We start from the raw sequence: 27692 nt of genomic DNA on the forward strand, positions 1-27692 counted from the left end.
ATAGCAGTGTCCAAGCTGAAAGCAAACCTAAGGCAAAACAGTCTGTTTGCAGAGATTAGATCTATGAGTTACTCCAGTGATACAATCTGGACACCTCATAACAAGGACATGCACCTTTGATTATCCCACCCTGCCAGAGTACTCCGTCAACATAATGGAGTCTGTAAAACTCCTGAACACCACACGTCGCTAAGCTGTTTTTTGGAAGCCCCTGATATTGTGCTCTTCAGGAAACATTTCTCCAAACAATTGCCTCCTCCCTGCATTTCCCCCACCTCTCAGATACGATCTCCCTAACAACAAGATCTCTTCCTGATTCACTCAAGAGTCAGCCAAATTTGAATACTTTAGGCAGAACTTTAGGAAGCACCTCTGCATAAACCATTCAAGGTATCACTGATATAATCTAGGACCAATTGGCTTCATTGTCCTGGGAAGTAGAGATAATAGATAGAGCTGTTAATTAGCTCAACCCCGCAAGTCCAGCAAGGAAACCCCAAGTTGCAAAGAAACGAAACCTAAGTTTGAATTTCCTGCCTTACCTGCGCAAAGGGGTATAAAAGTTCTGCTCACCGGAGCCTCAGTGCTCATTACGAGCCTGAACCTCTCTTGGTCAAGTTGGTGTGAGACACGATATATCGTCCTTCGCTTGGGTCCCTATGCTGGCATAGAGATCCTTGCCTTCTTCTGGAACTTCTCTGCAGATTTTAGGTAACGTATAAGTCCCCTGCTTCCCCAACTCCCATTCTATCATCCAACCTATCTTTTCCTCCCTGTTTATATACTTAGGAACTGTGTGTATGTGCCTTAACGTCTCACTGTGTGATTGTGTGCAACCAAAACTTATATAAAAATATTTAAACTACAATTTGGTCTCTTTTGCATTCTCTGTGGATACGTTTCAAGTCGTTTCTGGTATAGTTGTCTAAAAAGATCCTCTCCTAGCCTACCTCTTGCATTGCCAAGCCGAGTAATTCCCCATTGCTATATTAAAATAAGTTCTTATACTGTTAAGCTAGGTAACAAACGTCATGCAGCCCACCTTCCAAAACAGCCATTTTCTCCAGGACAAGAAGAATAAATGTTTCAAATAGATTAATAAACAACAAGTGATGTTTGTCCTCTGGAAATCAGTTTTAATCCTGGGAGATCTCCAGCCCCTACCTGGAGGTTGGCAACCCTGCCAAGAAAGACTCTGCAGAGAAAGGCAATGGCAACCTACTTCTGCTCACTTGCCTTGAAAGCCTCTTGCTGGGGTTGCCCTAATTCAGCTGTGACTTGACGGCACTTACAAATATGGTATGTTATCTATTTATAGCACTTGGGGGGTGCATTCGGAAAGCCCCATATGCAGTGGTGGGATTCAAATAATTTAACAACTGGTTGTTTACAAGCACCATTTTAACAACCGGTTCTGCTGAAGTGGTGCGAACCTGCTGAATCCCACCACTGCCCATATGTTCTTGAGTCCTGGGTTACTTCTTTGCTACCCTAGCTAAGAATACTCCCCAGAGTCAGAGTAGATTTTACAGCCCACAGTTTGCAAATGAAACCTTATTAATCCTGGATTAATGTACTGGGGATTGAATTCTGGTTCCCATTAGAATAGTGCCCACCTTAAACTACCATGTGGTCTGCCTGCATAGTTAGACTTCTTTCCATTTTCACATGCTTACTTCACTGTTAAATACTTACGTTAACACAGCATAACAACTATTTTGTGTATCTGAAAATGTGTGCCTGCACACAAAACTTATACCAAGAATAAAACTTTGCTGGTCTTAAAGGTGCCACTAAATTCAAATTTCTTTCTTGTGTTACAACAGTGAGATACATATTGTGGTATCGTGGTTAAGAGTGGAGAACTGGGTTTGATACCTTGTGAGGTAGGTGGGGCTGAGAGAGTTCTAAAGAACTGTGACTAGCCCAAGGTCACCCAACAGGAATGTAGGAGTGCAGTAACACATCTGGTTCACCAGATAAGCCTCTGCCACTCAGGTGGAGGATCAAACCCAGTTCTTCAGATTAGAATCCACCTGCTCTTAACCACCACGCTGGCTCTCTTTTGAAGTTTCACACACAGCTGCTATCCTGTGCTTAGCCTTCTAGCCTTCCCTTTCTGCCAGCCTTCGAGTTGGTGACAGAATTCAATACACGTCCCATCAATTCATGAAGATGACCTCAAAAATGCAGAGGCATATAAAAGAGATAGAAATTCAATACTAAAAGACCGACCAATCCACTTCAGAAATAGTTTAATTAAACTTGAGGTTAATCAACCCTTCCAAAGATCTCTCGTAGTACAACCCTATGCAAAGTTACTCTGGTCTAAGTCTGTGGATTTCAGTGACCTCAGACTGGAGGAACTCTGAATAGGTTTGCCCTGCTAGCCTTTCAAAAGAGAAGAAAAGATCATCAGAAGATACCCTGCCGCCACTCCATCACATACATATGACTGCGAGGCCAATGGCTATAAGACTGAGCTGATAGACTGAAGCCAAGTTTCTTGCAAGAACTCAGCAGCTGTGTGGATGGAATTCACTAACTTGCAAATGACTGAGCACCACAGCAGTTCTGCGCCTTTAGCAGACTACACATGATGAGCAAACTAGCCATTAAATGAGAGACTTCAGTCTATTATTTACACTTCAGATTTCTCAGGGTGAGGTGACCTGCACAAATCTTTATCAGTGTGACCTTATATTTAGATTTTATCCGGTGTGAATGTGGCTATTTTTATTGGCCGGAATTTCAGCACAAATCAGGCCGAGGAAAAAGCTATGGCACAGCATCACAGTTTTATATGAAGAAGAAGAAGACTTTGGATTTGTATCTCCCCTTTCTCTCCTGTAAGGAGACTCAAAGGGGCTTACAATCTCCTTCCCCTTCCCCCCACCCACAACAAACTCCCTGTGAGGTGGGTGGGGCTGAGAGAACTCTGAAGAACTGTGGTTACCCCAAGGTCACCCAGCTGGCATGTGCTGGAGTGCACAAGCACTCTGGTTCACCAGATAAGCCTCCACAGCTAAAGTGGCAGAGTGGGGAATCAAACCTGGTTCTGCAGATTAGAGTGCACCTGCTCTTAACCACTACACCATGTTGGCTTCAGGTTCTCTGTCTGGCATCCCCTGTTTTAAAAAGGATCAGGTATGAGGTAATGTAGACCCTGCTGAGATAAAGGGATCTTGGGGTTATAGTTGGATATCTTGATGAAAACATCAACTCAGAATGTGGCAGCACTGAAAACAACAAACTCCTTGTTGGGATTATTGGGAAAGGGGTTGAAAATAAAATACCCAATATTATAATGCCCTATATAGATCTATGGTGTGGCCTCATTTGGAATACTGTGGGCAGTCACTATATTTCTGAAAGGGCACTGCAGAGGTGGAAAAAGTACAGACGAGGACAACCAAGATTATAAAGCAGTGAACTGCTAAAGCATCTAGAACATTTCAGTTTAGCAAAAAGTCAACGAATGAATGACATGTTAAAGGCTTATAACATTGCGCAGAGGATGAAGTGGACAGGAATAACTTTTTCTTCCTCTCCCATAATACTATAACATGGGGGTATCCGATGAAGATGATGGGGAATAGACCTAGGATGAACAAAAGGAAGTAATTCTTCATCCAACAAATAATTAATTTGCTTTAAAAGTAGAATAGATAGATTCACGAGGATAGGTTCTTTCAGTGGCTACTAGACACAATGATCCATCCACCTATCCATCCATCCATTAACCTACCTACCGATTAAAGGGAATCTCCAGAGGTAGCACACTTCTGAATTCCACTGCTAGGAGACAATATCAAAGGAAGGCCTTTAGGACCCCTAGGACCTGTTTGCCGGCTGCCCAGGGCAACTCTTTGGCCACTATGTAAAATGAGATGCTAGATGATATGGATTATTAGTTGGATCCTGCAAGGTTTTCCTTTCAAAATCTATTGCCACTCAATGCTGACTTTGATAGACAATGACCTGATTCAGTAAAAGGCAACTTTATGTATGTTCAGGGAGATAACCTAATTCATTGGAATTTTCAACGTTTGGCAAGTGCGCTATATTTTCTATTCCAGTCCAATTAACACCTCCCTGTCAACTTCGTCTATTGATATCTTCATGAATACAAATACAATTTTGATTATATGCCCAGGTTTCACTTTCAACATCTATCTATCTATCTATCTATCTATCTATCTATCTATCTATCTATCTATCTATCTATCTATCTATCTATCTATCTATCTATCTATCTATCTATCTATCTATCTATCTATCTACCTACCTACCTACCTACCTACCTACCTACCTACCTACCTACCTACCTACCTACCTACCTACCTACCTACCTACCTACCTACCTACTGGTAGTACCTGGAGATATGTGATTACAACAAATCTCCAGTTGAGAGAGATCAGTTCACCTGGAGAGAATCAACACTTCAGAGGCTGGACTCCATGACACTGAACCTCACTGAAGCCCCTCCCCTCCCCAAACCCTGCCCTCCTCTGGATCTACCCACCCACCCCCTTCCCAAATCTCCAGGTATTTCCCAACACAAAGCTGGCAACTCGACATATCATGGTTCCCAAAGACGGCAGAGTAGAGAGATTGGTGCAGCCAGCTCAAGACCTGAGAGCAGGGAACAGAGCCTTTTTCATGAAGAGACTTCTGAATTCCAATACTTCCTTGTAACTAATGACAGTGTTTAGTTATTGAACCAAGAAGTGCTAATGCAAGTTAGACTTTATCCCACACTTTATCCCATAAGTATGTACTGAAAGGATAGGAGCAGGGCTCAGTCTTACCACCCTAAATGCCGATACAACAAAGTGATTAAAGACAGTTAAGATTCATTAATTCACATTAAGGAATCTTGTATGCATTTTCCAAAGACAGAAAAGGCAGAGTTAGGATGCTTTCAAAGTGAACAGAACACTGAGCTAGATCCCTCTAAGTTTGTCTGGGGGGGCGGCATATTTCTCCAGCACAATTAACTGCAAACTATTTATGAGGTCGAATCCCCTCGGTCAATTAATTGCATGATACTCACGCAAAATATCCAGGTTTCCGCAAGAACTCCCCACCACTCAACCGCCGAACATGCATTCTGGTTCTGGCGCTCCCACTCCCCCTTATCATGTGTTTTTAAAGTACCTGTACGAAAATGCACCTTTTTAAAAAACATGCGCCGAATCCAGTTCGGTGGGGAGATTCGGGGGTTTAATGTAGGTTTGTTTTCCCACCATTGGAAGTGACGTGGAGCCTTCCAGCCAATCAAAGTGCAGTGGCCTGTGCGTGATTCGTATGCAGGGTTTTTTTTGTTTCGCGTCGACAGAGGCTACGTTGAAACGTGGCTGCGTGGAACGTGATTTCTGTGCCAACTGTTAACTAAAATTAGACTTTCATGCCAGCGCAACTGCATGGGTAAAGAGTTCCGAAGCCGCGCATACACGTAGCTTGGCACGAAAAACAGCTGTCGTTCTATCTGTGCATGTGCGTGGTGATGTAGCTGCGCAAAAAAAAGTTTTTTAAAAAATTCCCGCCCCAACACAGCGCAACTGCCAATCAGGACGAGGAAGAACAGAGCCGCCGAGCAGATTGCACGTTCAATTGCGCAATCGTGGGGAGTGCTGCACTTTTTGAAACATAGACATAGACATAGATGTCCTCATCACACACTCGCTGCAGAGGGGAGGGTGAAGCCGCGATGAAAAGGTGCTGTTCCTTTTGAAACCTGGTTGTATCCAGCTTCAATTTCTCAGTGGGGACATGGCCTGAGAGTCCGCCAGAGAACTGGAGTGGCCAAGGGGGTGAGGTGTGATCTGGGGGAATGTCTGGTACAAATGCTGAGTCAGCTGCAGGGCGTTTTAGGAAATACTCCTTTCTGCTATGTGGGAATATTCATGCTGTAATGCTTATCAGCCTATTTTAAGGATTGCTGTATAGCCTTTTGAGCACAGTGCTATATTTATATCATATAGCAATATTATAGATATAGCTGATTGCACTGTAGCTTAGGAGTACTTGGAATGCTAGAGGTCTCTGGTTCATTCCCCAGATTCGCAAGTTGAAGGGATCTCAAACTGTATTTATTGGCAAAGCCTCTTATCTGGGTAAGACCCGAGTGGCCAATGCTGGTTTAGATGGCCACCAACAGTAGAAGGCAACTGATTTCCTTAGGGTAATACAACCTCTGTCATCCATGTACACTGATCACAATTCACAGCACATAAAGCATGCCATAATTATGGTCTGGCCACTTCCTTCCAATTATCAGCTATATACCTTTTTCAGGATAAAGATGACACCAGATTTGAGAATTCTCTCCACCAATTCTTGGACCATCTTTGTTCCAAGATGCTCCATTTGGGTCCTAGTCCCTTGGGGACAGAACTAGGTAGGCACCAGGTTTCAAATGGAGCCTTCTAGAACAAAGGCCCCTTCCGCATATGCAGAATAATGCACTTTCAATCCACTTTTAATGCACATTGAAGCTGGATTTTACTGTGCAGAACAGCAAAATTTGCTTGCAAACCATTGTGAAAGTGGATTGAAAGTGCATTATTCTGCATGTGCGGAAGGGGCCAAAGATGGTCCAGGAAATGGAGGATGAATTCTCAAATCTGGTGTCATTTTTATACTGAAAAAGGTATATTAATGGGGTTCCATTGGCCCTGTCTCACTCTGTGCTGCTGATGTCAGCAAAGTCAGGTGATTCTGAACTGAGACCATTCTGATGCGAGCAGCAAACCAGCCAATCAAAGTCCTTTCCCCTCAGCCTCATTTACGTGCCATAATTCTATTGGGCTCTGATAAGTCAAAGCTATGGAAGCAGAGCTGGCGAGCAGCTGAAGTTTTTATGGAGAGAGACGTTTTCGGCTTGCCAAGTTTTCATTATAAAAGCTATTGGATTCCTTACATCGGTACCCGGAAACGCAGCCTAGAAGTCAAGAACTGGACGTGGTGCTCAAAAAGTATCAGATTGGTAAGGCAGGCAGTGGAGCTTCCAGCAAAAAGCAAGGCTGACAAAAATACATATCCCCAAGCCTGGCCAAATCACAAGAAGGGCCCCTAGTCTCAGCTGGAAACTCCATCCTTATAAGATTATATTCTATTTCTACTGCTGCTCCTCACACTAGGAAGAAATGCCTTAGACACGCGCTGGAGTCAAGGCACAATGAAACCTTTTGTTGCTCACACGACACCCTGTAAGTAAGATAGCGCAGAACCCCTGCTCACAACATGAAATCCATTGCTTTCAACCGCAAGCAGCCGCAGCGAAAAAAAGAGAGTATGCATTTATGCTCATATTGGTGCTTTAATTAACCCAGAAGGTATTGTTGCTAAGCAATTAAAGCAAGGAGCTGGAATGTTTATATTGGTCCCTGGCTCAAAGAGGGAACGTGACTCTTGGGCAGATTGACACTACAAATGCAGACCAGTTTTGAATCCACTTTCAATTGGCAAAGTAACTCTGGGCCCAGGGAAAAGGTGTAGAATGGTTAATAAGGAATGCATAGCTCTTTCCTGAAACTACACAAGTGATGGTGACAGCTCACCCACATTAGTCTTGGAGTGTACATGAAAAGCATCAGATGATGGCCAAGAATCAGGACCTTTTCCATTCCTGCCACCAGCCCTTACCTGGACGGCCCTGGCTAGCCTGATCTCATCAGATCTCAGAAGAAATGCAGGGTCAGCCCTGGTTAGAACTTGTATGGGAGACTAACACAGAAATCCAGGGCTGCAATGCAGAGGCAGGCAAACCAGCTCCGTTCATCTCTTGCCCTGAAACCTCTGCAGGGTCACCAGAGGTTGACCGTAACTTGATAGCACCGTCCACTACCACCTGCTAGCACCCAATGAAGTTTTCCCGGAAGACTTTCCCAACAGAACCCATATTAACTAGTGGTCATTTCACAGCAGTAATATTTCCACTGATTAGGGGAGTAGGGAGGGGCTTTAGCATTCCCCAAAACTCTACCTATGATGTGTGTGTGTGAGAGAGAGAGAGAGAGAGGTCTTCCATCCAAGTACTAATCATGGTCGACCCTTCTCGGCTTCTGAGATCTGACAAGATCTGGTTTTCCTGGGCCATCCAGGACAGGGCCAATGAATTGTAGTGAAGCTGAAATGGAGTAGTGATAAGTTACTTTGGGAGACCCACAGCGGAGACAAGCGGTGCATTAAATAAATTCATGTGGGAGCCAATGAGAATGATGGCAATAGTTATTTCCTAACCACGCCTCTTCATCTAAATCAGTGGTTCCCAACATTTTTTTCACTCGCGTGCCTTTTGGCAACCCATTTCCCCAAAATTGTACCCCCATATTAGCAAGCTCATTAGGTAATTTCTAGATTGTTTTTTACCCAGTAAATATTAATTAATCAAATAGTATATAGCAGTATGGCGTAATGGTTAGAAAACTGGAGTATGGAGGACCCAGGTTCAAATCTACAGTTCTACCATGGAAGCATGCTCGGTAGCCTAGCCTTGGGTCGGCCACACACACCCAGTCTAACTTACCTCACAGGGTTGTTGTGAGGCTAAACCAGAAGAGAGGAGAATGATGGAAGCTGCTTTGGGTCCCCATTGGGGGAAAAGGCAGCAGGTAAATGAAGTTATTTTTCTTTTTAAAAATACAGTAGCTCAAGAAAAACCAAATTCTGTGTTGCCCTTCCTTTGTACAGAGTTGTGACCTTCTAATTTGTGCAGAAATGTCTAGCAGGAGTATAAAAATTCCTCCTTCCAATTTTCCAAGCATTTTTAATTCACAGGAGAGTTACAACATCTCACCCATGGAGCTCACCAGATGATTTTGAGCCAGCAATGACATGGCTGCTGCAAGGATAACGTGGAAGGAGGAAGGAACCTTTAGCATGTCACCCTCAACAACTGGAAAGAAGTGTGGGATGGGTGGATAACTTCCAATGCAGGGTTTTGAGATAAAACTCTCCAACTGGGACTTGCCAGTGTATTTGGACTGAAGTGGTTCATAGAATCATAGAGTTGGAAGAGACCCCAAGGGTCATCAAGTCCAACCCCCTGCAATGCAGCAACACACAATCAAAGCACTTATGACAGGTGGCCATCCAGCCTCTCTTTAAAAACCTCCAAAGAAGGAGACTCCACCACACTCCGAGGTAGTGAATTCCACTGTCAAACAGCCCTTACTGTCAGGAAGTTTTTCCCTGATGTTTAGGTGGAATCTCTTTTCCTTCACCTTGAACCCATTACTCCTGGTCCTAGTCTCTGGAGCAGCAGAAAACAAGCTTGCTCCTTCACCAACACGACATCCCTTCAGGTATCTAAACGTGGCTATCATGTCATGGTCACCCAGCCCGGAAAACCCACAAAACCAGTTGAATCCGGCTGTGAAAGCCTTCAAAGATACAATTCTCATATGTATAAGAACAAGAAATAGGCCTTAAAAAAAACTCTTCAAGATTTTGTTCAGCTAGGCAATGAAGTATAGCTATTTAAGAATTTAAAGGTTTCTACTAAAGTATTTATTTGGTCCCACTTTGATGAATATAATAGTCTGACCCAAGGTGACAGAAAATACTGGTTTGCCCATGGACATGGGCCGATCCACAAAACCATGTTACCTTGTCTCCAATTTATCAGAACATCTGCCAGACAATAATTCAAGGGATTTGCATGGTCTAATTCCTTTTGCATCTGATTAGACTGAGGGGGAATGAACAATATGCCCTGATGAAGATTTTAATGCCCCCCTCCTCTTTTAAAGCTTCCCCTTCCAGCTCCACAACTCATTAGCAGCAACTCCCGTTTTTCAATCTGACTGTCTCTGTAAATCTGTATATCCCTTGATGAATACCGTCCATATATAACTTCCTCACATCCTATATCCTTGTGGCAACGCTTCTTGGGAGGTTGGAGGCCCACAAGAGATAAGTGACTTTCCCAAGGTCACATAAGAAGCTTTGTGGCAGAAGAGGAACAAGTAATGTTCCCATAGCAGATGAGCAACCCTAATCTAGTCGTGACTTCAGAGGCTGCTGAGAGCTACCCCAGACCCTGAAGTCGTTCCCTGAGAGATCTCCCTCGCCCCATTCAAGACATAACCTAGACACAATGTATGAGGGTAAACCACACCATCTGCCTGCCTGCTTGGGCAGGACTCCCAAAATCCACCCCCCCCCCCTGCAATGTCCCTGGCTGTTACATGCTGTTTCCCATCTCGTCCCCCTCCCAAATCAACGAATAAGTAAGAAGAAGGCTACCAAATGCATTGATGGAGACTATTAAAATGAGGCAGATGGATGGAGAAGCTGAAGGGGGAGAGCAGATCTGTGGCTCAGCAAAAAAGACACTCGTACCTCAAACCTTTTCCATGCTCTTCACAACAGTTTGTCCTTTTTTCTCTGTGGGGCAAGAGAAAAGGCCAAGGCTTAGAGATGTGCTGTGGAAGTCACTAAACCCACATCCCTTTCATGCCCTTCTCTCCACACCAAATATCACAGATCTGCTCAGAAGGACACTGAAGTCCATTCTGTGAGTCTTACTTCCAGGGGAAAGCATCTTTAGGATGGCAGCGCTAGTTTTCAAAGAGTAACAAAAGATGGGATTTAACCCCCCCCCCCCTTCGCTTAGCAGCACAGCAGGGATTCTAATCAGCGAGTAGGAATCTCACCGTTGTTATTCTCAGCAGTCAGAAAAAGAAATGCTTCTGAGCACGTGCAGGGTGCATTTCATCAACACTAGGCAGTCACAACAAATCCCAAACATCTAATAGCAGGGGCAAAAAATGTTTTGCATTTGGAGTTATTGTTTTCAGGAACTGCTGAAACTCAGCACCTCTTTGTAGAGAAACTAAGCAATGGCTAATTCTGGATTAAACAAATAAGGGGGACATGCGGATGATCTCTTGAGACCATCACAGACAGAGTGCCCCCCCTTAGGGTGGATGGAGCAGCCTGAGCCTGGAACCCCTTCCCCCTCCCCCTCCCCCTCCCCCAGCTGCTAGCCCAGGGGAATCTCAGTCCATCTGCCTCTCCATCCTTCAATCCTTCCCTCTTATTTCAGCCTCCTCCAGAAGGGCCAGCGCTGTGCAGAGAGACACTGCAAGGAGATATGAAGACCACTTGGCCGGGGGAAAAAACCCCCACAGGCAATCACAAAGCCAGCCACCACAGTCATCGGCCTTGAAGTAGCTGCATCTCCCCCCACCTCTAGATAAAGGGGGGGAGGATGGGGGGGGCAGAGAGCCACTCACACCAGATGGAGCAAATCCATCAAGGCATCCCTCTTCACATCTTTCGCTTGGAATGAACACCCCTTTCTCTCCTTCCATTCCCTGCAGCCAGGTAGGAGAAGGGGGGGGGGTGTTGATGTTAGGGAAAAGAAGGCAACCCCCCCTCTTTTCCAGCGCTCTACACCATCATAGGTCAAAAACACCTCAGCCGACCTTGTAGCTCATCCAGTCTCTCTGGGAGTGAGATGGAGGCACAAGACGGAAACACCAAATGTTGGGGAGGATGCAGGGAAGGGAAAGAAGACGCATCCTTCCAGCAGCAGCAACGGGAGGCTGCGCCAAGGCTTTTCCCCTTTAAAGCATCCTGGCCATCCTGGTGTCCTCCGGATCTCGCCCCCCCTCCATCTCTCGCCATCAATTGCACCAGATCTCCCCTCCCCCATCAAGTGCAGTCAGGACGGCCCTGGTCACCCCCTCCCCATCATTTATCTCCCCCTAACCCTGATTCCTTCCCATCGCTCCCCCCCTTTTCAGTCCGGAACTCTCACCTCCCCGATCCATCCATCCATCCATCCATCCATCCATCCATCCATCCATCCATCCATCCATCCATCCATCCATCCATCCATCCATCCATCCATCCATCTCTTTACCTCGGTCCGTTGCAACAAAAGTGCCCGCTCCTTCCGCGCTCCCTCAGCCGGGCAGGCCGGTCTCCATCCGGCTCATCGCCGCGCTCCCCGGACAGAGGCAGCCGCAGCACCTCGGAGGAGGCGCATCCTCCCCGGCCAAGGCGCGGCGCACGCAACCTGGAGACGGGGCGAGCGCAGGGAGAGGAGGATCCTCGCAGTGCCAGCCCCGGATCGGCCCTGCCTCCCCCCGCCCCCCCTTCCACACCGCAATTCGGATCGGCTCCGGCTCTGCAGGCTGCTTGCCGGGCTGCCCCCCTCCCCTCCCCACCCAGCCAGCCAGCCAGCCAGCCGGTGTCACTCCGGGGACAGACCCGCCCTGAGCCAGGGGGGGGGACTCGGAGCTGCCTCGGGCAGAGCGCTGTGCCAGCCTCTTAAAGGCGAAGCGTTTAGATGGAGACTCCTTAAGCGGTTTCAAGCCGTTCCTGGGGGAAACAGAAGCAGGGGCTGCTAGATCAGACCAGGAGTCCATTGGGTCCAATTTAGTTTCCTGTTCCCATGGAGGGTAGAACAGAGGCCGAGGCCTTGCTTGGCTGCTGCCTCCCAGCACTGACATTCAGTGGGTTGCTGCCTCTGAATATGGCTCCATTCATTTACCATGCCTAGTAGCCATTGATGGCTTTGCATTTCTCTTTGATTTGCCATTAAAATGATCATAAATGGGAGAAAGTGCTTTCAAGTCGTAATTAATCCAACAGGGTTTCCAAGGCAAGAGCTAAGAGACATTCAGAGGTGGTTTGCCATTCCCTACCACTGCTGTGCAGCCCTGGACTTCCTTGGTTGTATCCCATCCAAGTGCTAACCAGGGCCAGCCCTGCTAGATTCCAAGATCTGATAGTGTGAGAAATATTCTTCAAAACAGTGGTTCTCAACCTTCCTGATGCCACGCGCCTTTAATACAGTTCCTCATGTTGTGATGACCCCCAACCCTAACATTTATCCATTTTACATAATGGAGAATACTGATGCAGAGAGTCTTAGGCGACCCCTGTGAAAGGATCATTTGACCCCCAAAGGGGTCGCGACCCACAGGTTAGAACCACTGCTTCAAAAGCTTCCATTTTAAAAAAATGGAAATGGTGCGCAAGAGTATTGAGGCACTTTAAAGTTATATCCTGTGATTAAGTTGTGGCATGTGCAATAGTAGTGTTGATATACCATTCCGCTGAAGAAGACAGTTGTTGAAAATGTGGGTGGTTACCTTAAACGGTTCTGAATTTTGTTGGCTTTGAACCTTATGGATGATTTCTGCTTGATTATGGTTTTCCATCTGATATGTACTGGACAATCGCCATGGGAACTCAGTACAAGAACCCAAGTGCACACAGAATAGCACAGTATTTTCCTGTATGTGTTGTGACTTTATCGGTTGAATAATTCATTGGCAACATTTGGTTTATGGATAGTGTTTTATCCCCCCTCCCTTCCCGGTATGGGCAGCGGCTCTTCCCCATCATAACCAAATAACTTTTTTTGCACCAGGTCTTGAAGTCAGTGTATGGACCCCGGGGGAAGGAGGAGGGGGTTGAGGGCAATTTTCCACCCCCACATGTCACAATGCTGGGCACCTGGGAACATATGACACCATATGTCCCCGTAGCCAATACGCCTGTGCATTGAGTATTCCCACATTCTAGTATTATGGGAGGAGGAAAACGAGCTCGCCTTATCAACTTTCTTCACCACATATGTAATTTTATAAACATCTATTACAGGGATCCCCAAACTGTTGGAGCCTGTGGGCACATTTGGAATTTTGACACAGAGTGGTGGGCACAGATGAAAATGGCTGTCCCAAAATGGTTGCTGCTGAAGATAGAGCGAAGTACAAAATGGCCACCGCAGCTTACCTTCAGTCACACACTGAAGATTCTTGTGCTTTGGTGGCAGTTGCTGCTAAAGCAACATTTTCAAAATCTGCACAGCCAATCAAATCTCCAATGGCCCATCAGAAGCTTTGCTAGGTGAAAGCCTAACCTGGCCCCGCTCACTTTCTACAAACACTTGGCAGATATGATGTTGAAACCCCTGCTCTATCATGTCTCCCCTTATCTGGATTTTTTTGTAGACTGAAAAGTCCGAGAATCTCCAGCCTTTCCTCATAGGAAATGTGCTGCAGTGCCCTCACCATCTTGCTTTCCCTTGTAAGTTCCAGTTCAACAATACAGTGGAACCTCGGTTTTCGTTGCCTTCGGTTTTCATCGGTTTCGGTTTTCGATTTTTCAGTGAAAATTTTGTCTCGCTTTTCATCAATTTGCAGTAAGGTGCAGGGGTTTGTGGAGAAAAATCACCTGGACAAAGCTGTTGCAGGCAGAGTCTGCAACTTGTTTAATGACAATGTCTTGCCCCATTTCAGACAAATCTTAAAGAGGAGTCAGAAACAGACCTCTTTGGACAGTTTTCTGGTGCGACATTGGTCCACTGGCTCTGAAGCTGGTCCTAGTGTTATTGTGTGTTACTGTTTTCAGCGTTAACACTATATTTATTCACCATGTTTTTTGGAGTGCCTAGAACAGATTAATTGGATTTACATTGATTCCTATGGAAAAGTTTACCTCGGTTTTCATCAGTTTCAGTTTTCATTGATTCTTTTCAGACGGATTACCAATGAAAACCAAGGTTCCACTGTATTCTTTTTGAGTTACAGTGACCACAACAGTATTCCAAATGAGGTTACACCACAGGAGTTTTACAAAATAAGCTGCTTTCTTTGCAATCCCTTTCCCAACCATTCCAAGCGTGGAGTTTGTCTTTTCACCACTGCCTTGCGCTGGGTCAACATTTTCATCTAGCTTTCCAGTACAACCTTAAGATCTCTTTTGGTTCAGGCTTCATCAGCATATATTTAACGCCCCCCCCCCTTCTCAGTAGGCAACACCTTAGCCACTTGAACTTGATTTGCCATATTGTTGCCCACTCACCTAACTCAGAATAATCCTCCTGTATAGCTCTTCACAATCTGCCCTGGTTTTCATTATCCTGAATAATTAGGTATTGCTTGCAAACTTGACTACTATATTATTCAACCCCAGTTCCAAATTATTTATGAGCAAATTAAATAACCTGATCCTGGTAGGACCCAACCCTCACTAACAAAAAAAGTCAGCATGATGTAGTGGTGGACTGTAATCTGGAGAACAGGGTTTGATTCCCCACTCCTCCACATGGGCAGAGGAGTCTTGTCTGGTAAACTGGATTTGTTTCCCCACTCCTACACACGAAACCTGCTGGGTGCAGTGGCGTAGTGCCAAGGGGACAGGAGGTGCACAATGTCGCACAGTATGCAGTGCACTCAAAAAAAAGGTCGCGGAGGCTGTCATTGTCAGGGGTCGTTGGTGTGGCATTCCAGAAGTGTTCTAGGGTGTGGCAGAGGTGTGGCAGGGGTGCACGGTGCACACGAGCCCTGGGTGCAGTTCCCCCTCACTCTGGCCCTGGCTGGGTGACCTTGGGCTAGTCACCATTCTCTAAAAACTCTTTCTGCCCCACCTACCTCACAAGGTGTCTGTCACAGGGAAAGGAAGGGAAAGGAGCTTTTTGCCTTTACAAAGAAAATACAAGTGTTATTGCCCGCTGTGTATTTTCTTTGTAAAGGCAGTTGACCTAATACACATGCATATATTTAATTATTGTGAAGGCATCTGTGTATGCCTGATATTTTGGACTGTATACCAGTGAGTAAAAGGAAGAAGTAGTTTTGAAATTTATTTTTGGAATCTGTAGGGTGTTTGCATCCTTTTGCTTTCAGGTGCAGAGTGGTGTGATTATTACCTAATGGGGCCCCTATCCCCCTAATTGTGGTGGTTGACCACCTAGAGACCAGCAACCCTAATAAAAGGACCAGTCTTCTTCTGTTATTGCTGCAATGCTTACTGAGGAGACTTTGGTGAGATACCTTCTCAAAAGCCTTTTGGATATCCATGTGCTCCAGACTACCCTCATCCACATGCTTGTTAATCTGCTCAAAGCTCTTCAAGAGGTTAATGAGCCAGGTGTTCCCTCTGTGCTGATTTTTCTTGCTGTGCCTAATAACTGTCTCTGATTACAGTGCCTACTGATTTGCCTGGGTCTGAGGTTAGGCTAACTGGCCTTTAATTTCCTTGGTCCCCTCACCTTATTGTCAATTTGCATTGGCTTTGCCAGAACTGTTCTCTTTTCTGTTCACAGTCATCTTTGCAACATCCCTGTGAAGTAGGTCAGTGTTGTTTATTTTTCTCACCTTGCAGAAGAACAAGGGAAAGAAGGAAACAGAGGCTATCCTGAATATAACATGCATAACAGCTTCTCTGTAGCTTCTTGGGGGGTGGGGGGCAAATGGCAAATTGATGTGTGAATAAATTAGGAAACTAGAATTGCTACAGGAGGAACATCTCAACACCCAGACAGCAAGAAGCATAATAATTTCACTGCATAAATGTTTCTTGAGGAGCAGCAGTGGTGCAGTGGTTAAGAGCAAGTGCACTCTAATCGGGAGAACTGGGTTTGATTTGCCACTTGAGCTGTGGAGGCTTACCTGGGGAACTAGATTAGCCTGTGCACTCCAACACAGGCCAGCTGGGTCAGGTAACCTTGAGCTAGTCACAGTTCTTAGGAGCTCTCTCAGCCCCACCCACCTCACAGGGTGTTTGTTGTGAGGGGGGAAGGAGATTGTAAGCCCCTTTGAGCCTTCTTACAAAAGAGAAAGGGGGGGTATAAATCCAAACTCTTCTTCTTCTCTTCCTGCAGCCTATATCCTAGCATTCTGCTGAGCAAAATTTGAACACTTCCTCAATGTAATCATCTCTTTTTGCAGTGGAGGAGGTTCCTTCAGCCTAAAGGACACCCCAGAACTGGGAAGGAGGGGGTCAAAAACATATTTCCTTTGAGCAAAGGCCTTAGGGAGATTCATTTAGAAAAACAAAGGGGAGTAATATCAAGACCTATAAAATGCTGGACAGCCTAAGGGAGGCTTCTTGATAAAGGCTGGAGAGTTGGCAAGTTACTTTTAAAGGATGGCCTGCCACATAAGAATTAACAAACAGAATGGTGGCCCTCCAGTCTGTGCTACCCATCATAACAGCTAGCCCAAGATCACCCAGCAGGCTTCATGTCGAGGAACTGAGAAACAAATCCAGTTCACCAGAGAAGAGTCTGCTGCTCATGTGGAGGAATGAGGAAGCTAACCCAGTTCTCCAGACTAGAGTCCACTGCCCTTAACCACTACACCATGCTGGTTGGTGTAGCATGAAACCTCTTTGCTTCAGATGTGTGTTGGGTATGTTGTCGTTGGTGAGGGGTGATGCTGACAGAAATATAAGTGTTTCCTGGGGTGGGGGATGGAGTGGGAATCAGCAGCAGGGTTCCTGTGCCCTTTAATCTGCTCCTGGGATTTGCACTTTTAATATTCCCAACCTTTCCCTCCTAAATAGGGTTAGTCTCTAGCACTTGTGCACTGACTCCAGCTATTTAGAGATGAACAACAACATCACTACCACAACAATAACGAGGCCATTTTGCTGTAGCGCCGCAATGAATACAAGTGATTGGATAAAAGCTGCCTGTATCTTGATGCTATTTTCAAACCTGGACAGCGGAAAGTGGAGATCTTCTGGGCTGGTCTCTAGCCAAGCTATCCAAATAGGGTAAGGAAAGAGCCAATGCATTGCTCCCAACCCCAGGGATTGGAAGGAATTGGCATCCCCTCTGGAACTGACAGCACTGCCTCACAGCCCAGATCTAAGCCAAACCCTTGAAACAACACTACAAGGACTGATGCAGGCCCCAAGAAGAATGGGTGTGCCTTGTTTGGCTTGAACTGGATCTGTGGAGGTCCCTACTAGTAGGGAACAGATTTTTAAAAAGAAATGCTTACCCTTAGCTGCTGCAGAATACAGAATGTCACAGCTGTTGGTCATACTCAGGTATAACACTTACTTGGGCCTGTTCTTCCCCTAAGGTATGTTCTTCCCCTAAGCCAAGCCCAGTCCCTGCAAAGAATTCAGATTGAAGTTTTCTCTGGGATTCAAATCAACTCCCTCCCCCCCCCCCCACCACACACACACCTGAGGTGGAGGTAGAAAAGAAAAATGGTTGACTCCAACCAACTCTTCCACTTGCTGAAAAGTGGAGGAGCGTGGATTTCCATGAGGAAGCGGGGGAAGCTATGCTTAGCATTTGAACTACATGGATAAAAGCCATATGGAACAGGAGGTATAGTCAAAAAGGCAACCAAGAAGAAGAGTTTGGGTGACTTACAAGCTTCTTTTCCTTCCTCACACCTCACAGAGCAATCCTTGTGAGGCAGGTGGGACTGAGAGAGTTCCAAAGAACTGTGACTAGCCCAAGGTCACCCAGCAGGAATGCAGGAGTGCGGAAACAAATCTGGTTCACCAGATAAGCCTCTGCCACTCAGATGGAGGAGTGGGGAATCAAACCTGGTGCTCCAGAATAGAATCCACCTGCTCTTAAACACTACACCAATTCATCAGGCTTGCTGCAGTCCCCAAGGTGGAGTGGGATTGAGCAAAACTGGTTGCATCCAAACCAACATGTTGGAAAGCACAGATGCTCATGATGAATGCCCTCCATTGTCCAACCTGAGCCCCAGCAGTTTACGATGGAAGAAAATCCCAGTGGGCTAATCTGTTGGCCCCTGAAGTTCCCATTGTCACCTACTGTTAAGGGAGAAGGGGCACCACAGAATGGAAGGATGTAAGCCCTGGGTAACTGCAGCAGCTTCCGGTATTCCCTGAACTTGCAACCATGTCCTACCTAGAACAGTGGTTCTCAACCTTCCTAATGCCATGACCCCTTAATACAGTTCCTCATGTTGTGGTGACCCCCAACCCTAACATTTATCCATTTTACAGATGGAGAACACTGATGCAGAGAGTCTTAGGCGACCTCTGTGAAAGGGTCGTTCAACCCCCAAAGGGGGCGCGACCCACAGGTTGAGAACCACTGTCCTAGAAGAACCCTCTTCCCCATATTTGCCAAAAGCCAGCAAAAATATGATAACTTTTCAACTTGCCTCTGTGCAACCACTCCCAGCCATTTCCTTTCCTTGGTATATCCTTTCTAGAGCCCCAATTCATCAGGCTTGCTGCTGTCCCCAAGATGGAGAAGATTAATAGATGCAGCAAGTCCTCGGCATTCAGAAAGCAAGGCCACAATTCAGTTGTTTGTATGGATTTTCAAACTTGTCCTAAACACTATGGCTCAGAAACTGCTAAAGTCAGTTGTGACACATGCGGAGATCCTATGTGTGCTTGGTTGGGAGGGAGATCCATTGGAGCCAGTGGGATTCAACATCCTATGTATTACACATACACCACAAGGTATGTGTCATCAAAGGTCACTTGAGGATATAGAAAGGCATGTTTGGCTTTGCCCTCAAAAGGTACATGGATATGGTCAGAGTCCCAAAGAACCAACGGAAGATGCTAATAGCAAATTATGCAGGGCCTCATTGTTTTCAGTCTTAGTGGGTTTAGAGTCCCAAACTGTAATTCTGTACTTTAGGGGTCCCCATTTTTTGAGCCTATGGGCATCTTTGGAATTCGGATGCAGGGTAGTGGGCGCAACTACTGTTGGAGGCGGAGCCAAGATGGCTGCCACAGGAGGCAGAGCTGCATACACATGGGAAGTTTATGGGCAGAGAAGGATAATTAAAACAACAACAACACTAGTTGTTGAGAAAGAAAAATCTGCACAGGTAATCTGATCTCTAATAGTCACAAGTCCTGTGAGGTAAGAGCCCTACATGCCCCCACCCACTTTCTAAAAACACTTGGTGGACACTATGACTTCATAGATACCAGACTGAGGACCCTTGCTATACACAATTATATGGTAACATATCCTTGAGCTCTATGTAAGTATGCCTACAAAGCAGAGTGTAAAGGCCGTCAATCGCTTAGGATATTTTTTTTGTCGATAAACACCTGCTGTTTAACTTAACTAATCCATCAATCAAGTAGAAATAAATCTGCCTATTACCAGAGCCACAGATTAGGTGCCCTTCCAAGCTACAAGAGGAAGCAATCTAACCAAAAGCCGCCTCCTCATTAGATGAGATGATCCAATTGAACTGGCCCCTTTTAAAATACCCTATAAATATTTTAAACAAACAAACAGCGCTAAGAAGACTGAGCTCGGATGCGGGGAATCCCTGGTTCAAAATAATCTTTGCTGTCAGGAGCTCACTAGGAAAAGTTAGGCAAAGCACCTACCCTTCTCACAATATGGAGCAATCATACAGATCTTCTTTGCTTTTTTGATGTACAAATTAATGGAATAATGTGTATGAAAAACTTGGACCAAAGCCAAAATAGCCTAAAAAACTAGAGGCCAGTCTTCAAGTACATCTTCAATTTGCAGTTCCACCAACTATGATCCCCCCACACACACTGATTAACCACACAGTAATCAAATTATTTGATTACTCTATCATTCAAATCTTGAAGCCCTACTAAATATATTATTTGCGGTTCAGTCTTAGATTAAAATTTACTGTTCTTTAGTAGGATACTGGGAAAGGTGGTAGTTTCTCAGCATCCAGATATTTCTGGATGATGATTATCGAGATTAATTTCAACCGGTCTGGGGTCTGTTCTTGTCATATCTTAGAAGTCTCCTTGGTTACACCTGCAAATGCTCCACGTTGGTCTATGGATGGACATGAGCACCTGTTACTCCTCCTGGATATCTCAGGCATTTGAAATCATCAATTGTGGTATCCTTTTGGATCATCTACCAGGATCATGTTTATGATATTATGATCCTGTTTATTGACCCTACATTTATTGATGGTTGTTGTATGATGTTATGTTTATGATGCTATGTTATGATTTATGACGTTATGCTTATTGACCCTACGTTATTGACATGTTTATTGATGGTTGTTCTATGATGTCATGTTTAGGTTTTTAATATGTTGTTCTGCACCGCCCTGAGCCTTTCGGGGAGGGTGGTATATAAGTTCAATGTATTATACCATGTCTTGGGAGGAAGAATGCTGACCTCAAGGTCAAGGTCAGAATTACTCTCAGCATTATTCCCACCAAGACATAGTCCTGGTAGATGATCCAAGAGGATACCAAGATGGGAAAGGTGGTCCCTAAGCTGCAATTCTGTGAAAAATGAGCCCTGAAATAGGGTGGTAGTTTGAATTTTGACAGCTAAAATGCTTATAGGAAAGAATTGGAAGTCCACTGAAAATCTACATATTATAACTTGGTTTAAAGTCTGGCAAACTGAAAAGCTGTCAAGAGTGTGCAATAATACATTTGAAAGATGGTAAAAAGCGTAAAGGGTGGGAAGGTGACATGGTATAGCCTGATCTTATCAGTTCTCAGAGGCTAAGCAAGGTTGGCACCTGGGACAAGGGAAGACTCTGCAGAGGAAGGCTAACAGCAAACCACCTCTGCTTCTCACTTGCTGGGGTCGCCATAAGTTGCCTGCAGCTTGACACCACTTTACACGCAGAGAGAAAGCATAAATCTCTTTTTCCTCTCTACCTTCCCATCTTTTTTCTTGATTTTTGGCAACCAAAATGGATTCTAAGCTTGCTTGTATTCATTTGTTACATGTGCTAGATGCTTCCTGTTAGCCTTGGCCGTTCTTTTCATCCTTCCAATGTTAATTCTGTTCAGCGCTTTTGCACCCCCGTTTAGCAAGGCGCGCTGATTTCTCCAGTCCAGCGCTCCAGTCCAGAGCTTCTTCTTCGTTTCGACTGGCTTGACATGTACACCCCCTGTTACATGCCCACTTAAGTGCTGGAGGAATGCCCATAGTGTTTTGTTCTGAGTGCTAATGTGTTCGGAGCTGAGTGCCAGCCCTCCAATCTTGCCCTTCCTCAAGGCCCGGGGGAAATAAATGTGTGTCATGCTTTGTTTTTGGTAGTGGTGGTCTTGCTTTTGCTCAGAAAACTGCAGACAGCTTGAGCTGCTGTAAAAGCCCAGCGCTTGCACACTCAATTATTTAAAGTACCCAATAAAGAAATTAAATGCAAGCCACGCAGGAGAGGCATGAAAGCACAGCGCGAGAGGACAGCCAGAAATAGGTGGAGCCGCTTCCTGCTACGCCACTGCAATCATGAGTCACCTGTGTCCTCGTTCTGTATTACCTTTAGTGACGGTTGAGGAAAGCACAGCCTCCTGTTTGTGACTATAGGCAGGCATCCTGCGCAAGTGTGCAAGCCAAGCCTGCTCCTGAGTAGCGGGCAAGGAGCTGTTGATCACCTTGCTCACACCAGCTGCTTCAGATGGCTGTTTTGTTTTGGACCCTGATTCTTCCAAGAAGCCCCAGTGGTACGATCTCCCACAGGAGACACCAACATACAGTCGTGACGCCGTGTTTGTTTCAAAATTAGAGTCTTCATTTAAAATTAGAGTCTGATCTTTGGCAGGGCTCTCTGTATGAATGGGCTCCAGAGAGAGACACATCCGCTCAAGATCCCGCCATGCTGCTGTGAAGGGGGGGGGGGGGGGGGAGAGACTGGATGAAAGACAGGGCCACGAGACACAAAAATTCACGCAAACTTGGACAAGTTAGGAGAGAGGGGTTATTTCATAACTGTCCGGGGGCTGAGCGTAACCCCTCTGTCGTCTGTGCAGGTGGGGAGAGCCAACTGCTGTTGGGAAGGTCAGATGTTCAAAGGGTCTATTTCTAAATCAAGCATTGGCTACACACAGCTTCAGCAAAGGGCTGAAGTGAAGCAGGGACAGCATTGCAGGAAGTCTACAACCTGCATGACAACCTCCATAACAACGCAGATTGGGCAGGGAGACAGAAGATGTGTTTTGAGGTGGAACATACACAGCGAGGGCATCCGTATTGAAGAATACAATTAGAGCGACTTCTGAGCAGAATATCTGAGTCATCATATTAATGGAGAACCCCCTAAATCGGCAAGGAGGATAACAACACTAAGACTGGACTCTGGATCTTAGCCCGAGGAAGGGGAAGAGGTCACCTGAAGCCACACCAGACCACGAGCTGCCAGATCTTCAGCTCAAACAGTGACTGAAAGAACGCCTAACAAAAGCATACAGTTGTGGGACGGCAGTGGCAGTCCAGTGCTCCACCCAAGTCCAAGTGTCCAGCGCTCCGCCCAAGGCCTTCTCTTCTTTGAGGTCCCAGGCAACACAGAATTTAGCCACTACCCTGCTTCTTGTCTCAATCCAAAGTTTCTCACCAGGTGATTGCTTGGAGACCCCCAGCAACAGGCCCGGCAACTCAGAACACCCGCCAACTGCAAGACTGAGGAATGAAACAGATCTCGGCACCTACTCCTTGTCCATGAGGCCTACCGGCCTTGCAGGGTGCACTCAGCCACATGTCCTGCAGGTCCAGGCTGATCCTAAGCTAGAGGAGGGAACCTGGGGCTAGTTGTCCTGGCTAGCTAGCTAGCTGTAAGGATGGCTCCAAACATTCTGGAAGAGCTGAAGCAGCACCAGAGCCCAGGTTAAGGTCACTGGTCTCTGCCGGCTGAATCCACTGGCGAGTCTTGTGCTGGCGGTGGGGCATCTGCAGTGGAAAAGAAAAAGAAACTGGCATCAGACCAATCAGCCGATTCCAGTTCAAAGCAGGTGTTTCTTACCAACTCCTTCCAATTACCTTCCAAGGTAGCCACACTTGGGCTCTTGTAAGCAGGAGAATAATAATGAGTACCAAGCTCATAGCTAGGGGGTAAAGAATAGCCAGGGAAAGTAATGGCAAACTACCCCACAAAACCGGCTTGCCTATGAAATCACTGCTTGCAGTGGTACCCCAGGGTCGGATACGACTGAAGGAGAAACGTTACCTTTTTTTTAAGCAGGAGAAGTGGGACAGTTATTCATGCAGAGGGCAAATACCTGTTGTGCCGGACCACAGCCAAATCTGAGACACAGACTTTTAAAACCATATTTTATTGCACCTCCCTTTGCGGTTTTGAAAATATCTTAAGTCACATCAAAACTACTGTGAGGTATCTTGGGGGGTCTCCTAAAGGGGACTGAAAAGGATCACACAAGCTAACCAACAAAACTCCAGGCTCAAAGGAGCAGCAGCAACCCAAGGCTATCCCTGTTGAAACAGTGCCTGCCTGCCTGCCAGACTGGTCCATCTTGCTGCCTGTGTGGAAGATCTGCTTGCAAGACCTGTGGAACTGTGACCTGCTCCCAGAGTGCTTGTGAGTCCCATTCCACCCTGTTTGCAACACCTGGAGGGCAGTGGTGGGATCCAAAAATTTTAGTAACAGATTCCCTTGGTGGTGGGATTCAAACAGTGGCGTAGCGCCAATGGGGCTGGGTGGGGCACGACTGGGGCGTGGCCAGGCATTCCGGGGGCGGGGCATTAATAATTTCTCTGTTACTGTAAAAAACTCTTACAGTAAAAAAAAGTTCCTAATTTCCAGCTGGTATGATTGCCTGTCAAATACTTAATACTGGAGGAACTTAATACTTTCAAATACTTAATTTTGTTTCTAGAAATCAAAAGAAGGAGACTTTCCTTAAACAAGGAACTTTACCATATTACTAAAACATGTTTTTAAAACAGCCCAACAGGGAGAATTATCCCATTTTCTACCTTTCTCAAACCAGCCACATAGGAAACAACAGGACTTTATTATTTTTGAACCTAATGGAATTTCTAACGGAAAAGCAGACCCAATTAGTAACCTCCTCTCGGTACACACAAACAATTAGTAACCCACTCTCGGGAATTGGTGAGAACCTGCTGGATCTCACCTCTGCTGGAGGGGCTGGGCAGCCACTTAAGGAGCAGCAGCAATCCAAGGCAGTGGCAGCGGCCTTGGGTGGTGGCATAAGGGTGCTGCTCATTTGGGGACAGTTTGGTGGTGGCAGGGTTGGTTACCACCTTTTCATTTAGGTAGCTGGCTGGGTGGGTGCCTAGGTAATTAGGAGGGCTCAGGAACTACAATTCCTCATCAGCTTCTGTCAGCATGGCCACCACTATGCTGGTAGGGGGGGTGATGGGAATTGTAGTTCCCATCATCTGAGAGCCGCAGGTTCCCTACCCCTGGTGGGTCTAGTACAGGGGTGATGGGAACCTGTGGCTCTCAGATGTTCAGGAACTACAATTCCCATCACAGCCTCTGTCAGCATGGCCAATTGGCCATGCTGGTGAGAGGTGATGAGATTGTCCCTGTCTTTATCTGGAAGCTTGCAGGTCCCAGTCTAGTAGGTTTTAGTGGCAACTCTTAGAACATAAGAAGAACATAAGAAAGAGCCTGCTGGGTCAGACCAGAGTACATCTAGTCCAGCACTCTGCTACTCGTAGTGGCCCACCAGGTGCCTTTGGGAGCTCACATGCAGACTGTGAAAGCAATGGCCTTCTGCTCCTGCTGCTCCCAAGCACCTGGTCTGCTAAGGCATTTGCAATCTCAGATCAAGGAGGATCAAGATTGGTAGCCAAAGATCGACTTCTCCATAAATTTAATCCAAGCCCCTTTGAAAGCTATCCAGGTTAGTGGCCATCACTACATCCTGTGGCAGCATATTCCAAACACCAATCATGCATTGCATGAATAAATGTTTCCTTTTATTAGTCCTAATTCTTCCCCCCAGCATTTTCAATGTATGCCGCCTGGTTTTAGTATTGTGAGAAAGAGAGAAAAATTTCTCTCTGTCAACATTTTCTACTTCATGCATAATTTTATAGACTTCAATCATTGACATTCCCATGGAACTATCAACTAAGACACCCAAATCGCTTTCCTGGTCTGTGACTGATAGCACTGACCTCTGTAGTGTGTATGTGAAGTTTGGATTCTTTGCCCCTATGTGCATCACTTTACATTATTTTATTGTTTCCTATTTATTTATAGATTTGATTGGGTGAATTTATCCACTGTTGAAGATCGAAATGGAAAAGGTGCTTAAGTTTGAATATTTTGTAAATGTTAACTATTTATTATTCTGATTTAAATTATTTACATTGCTTATTGTACTGTTTGCCAACCTTATTATTTATAGAGGTTATTGATTATTGTATTATGTATTGATTGTATATATTATATGTTGACTACGTGTAAGCCTCCCAGAGCCCAGCCTTTTGCTGGGGTAGAGCGGAATGTAAATGTATTTTTATGTATTACTTTAGGCTTAATGCCACTGTAAGCTGCCCTGAGCCCTTTGGGTGTACGGTGGGGTATAAATATAAATATAAAAGAAAAAAAGAAAAGCCCACAGTGGGATCCGTCCCACTTCTCACAGGGCAGAGAGAAGGGGGTTGAGCCACCACCCCTGCCCACTGACCCTACTCCCCTCCCTGTGACCTCACACAGTTAACTCTTGGCATTCCCTACCAGCTACTTCTTCAGCTATGGTGCCGGTGGGGCTTTCTGGTCGGCAATTCTGCTGTCCCCACTGCTGTGAACGGAGCATCACCATCTCCTCCAGGTTGCGCAAAACCGTCACAGTGCCCCTGGGAGGGATCCGAGCTGGCTCCAGAGCTCTGCAAAGGGGAGGCAAGAAAGAATAACATGGAAACAGTGCACGTGCCTTCAATCATTTCCCTGCAGTGGAGTAGCCAGAGTGGTGTGCGGCTGGAAGCCCAATGGCGTTACAAGTGCAAGCAACCAGGACATTTCCAATGCAACTGCCTGTCACAGAGGGGGTTGACTAGAGCCAAGAAGCAGGAGCCTTTAGAGATCCCGTGGAGTCCAGTAGATCCACCAAAGAGAAAAGGGGATACAGATTCAAAGGAGCATGTGGAAGCAGGGCCATTAACTGCCGCAATTGTGATTTTGGAAGGTGAGGAAGAGACTTTCTGAGACCAGGGTTGCCCCACAAGGGTGGCCTACATCAATTCTGGACAATTATCATGGGCACACCGTGAGTTTAGCCATGAGATATTTATTAATACTGTTTGCGTGGTGGAGCTGCGGGATACTGGTAATGACCTCACAGTGGTACATCAGAAGCTGTTCATGCTTGGACAGAAATTGAAAGGACAAGAACTGTGAGTCTCCAGTGTGGTGTAGTGGTTAAGAGCAGGTGGATTCTAATCTGGAGAACCGGGTTTGAGTCCCCACTCCTCCGTCTGAGTGGAAGAGGCTTATCTGGTGAACCAGATGTGTTTCTGCGCTCCTACATTCCTGCTGGGTGACCTTGGCTAGTCGCAGTTCTTTGGAACTCTCTCAGCCCCACCTACCTCACAAGGTGTGTGTTGTGGAGAGAGGAAGGGAAAGGAGCTTGTAAGCCACCATGTGTTTCCTTACAGGAGAGAAAGGTGGAGTATAAATCCAAACTCTTCTTCTTACGCAACTGCTCTGATATCACAAGGAACTTGTTAAGGTTGCTATTAAGCATAAGAACTTTGAAGGGGTAGTTACTGTTATAGTGCATGATGAACACTGTATAATCAGTAATGATATGGCTTTATACATGACACCACATCATTACCGTTTCTGTGAAACGAAGCAGAAGGGAGGGGAGAAGGGAAACAGGTTGCAGGAAACAGGGGGACCAGGTATACCTGCTGTAAGTTCTGCACTTGCATAAACTATACACAGTGCAGAATTCATCTTGTCTTTGCAACAAATTTCAGATACCTCAGAGAAGATTTTTTTTTAAGTGCAAAGTACAGATGGCCCGGCTGGCAAAACAAAGAAACAAGTCTTCTGTAGATCAGATTGAGGACAATCACACTGCAGGCAATAAAGGTCAAACCAGAAACAACTGAGGACTGACGGTGCAAACAAAAGCAGAGATTCACCCTCCTATGACCATTTAAATCAATGTATTTGGAAGGGTAGAATTCTGCTTAAGCAGAACTGTGAATCTCCTGATT

General features: G+C 45.8%; 2 protein-coding genes across 3 annotated transcripts in view; both read right to left on the minus strand.

Annotated features, from left to right (window-relative positions):
* The window catches only part of MAP3K12 (mitogen-activated protein kinase kinase kinase 12), a 171597-nt gene extending 159468 nt beyond the window's left edge, over positions 1–12129 (minus strand). The window contains exons 1-2 of one of the 2 annotated variants that reach the window (XM_048488664.1): positions 11880–12129; positions 10352–10396 (exon numbers count right to left, since the gene is read on the minus strand). The gene's annotated coding sequence lies outside the window, so the exon portion shown is untranslated. The remainder of the gene's footprint in view (positions 1–10351; positions 10397–11879) is intronic. The other variant, XM_048488662.1, reaches the window with a different exon arrangement.
* Positions 12130–22753: 10624 nt separating this feature from the next.
* The window catches only part of LOC125430254 (pleckstrin homology domain-containing family A member 3-like), a 28855-nt gene continuing 23916 nt past the window's right edge, over positions 22754–27692 (minus strand). Inside the window, exons 7-8 of the mRNA XM_048492132.1 lie at positions 26206–26354; positions 22754–23420 (exon numbers count right to left, since the gene is read on the minus strand). Of these exons, the coding sequence (XP_048348089.1) occupies positions 23365–23420; positions 26206–26354 (205 nt within the window). The 3' untranslated portion in view covers positions 22754–23364. The remainder of the gene's footprint in view (positions 23421–26205; positions 26355–27692) is intronic.

This window comes from Sphaerodactylus townsendi, linkage group LG03 (genome assembly GCF_021028975.2).
Source record: "Sphaerodactylus townsendi isolate TG3544 linkage group LG03, MPM_Stown_v2.3, whole genome shotgun sequence".
In the NCBI taxonomy this organism is placed as follows: Eukaryota; Metazoa; Chordata; class Lepidosauria; order Squamata; family Sphaerodactylidae; genus Sphaerodactylus; species Sphaerodactylus townsendi.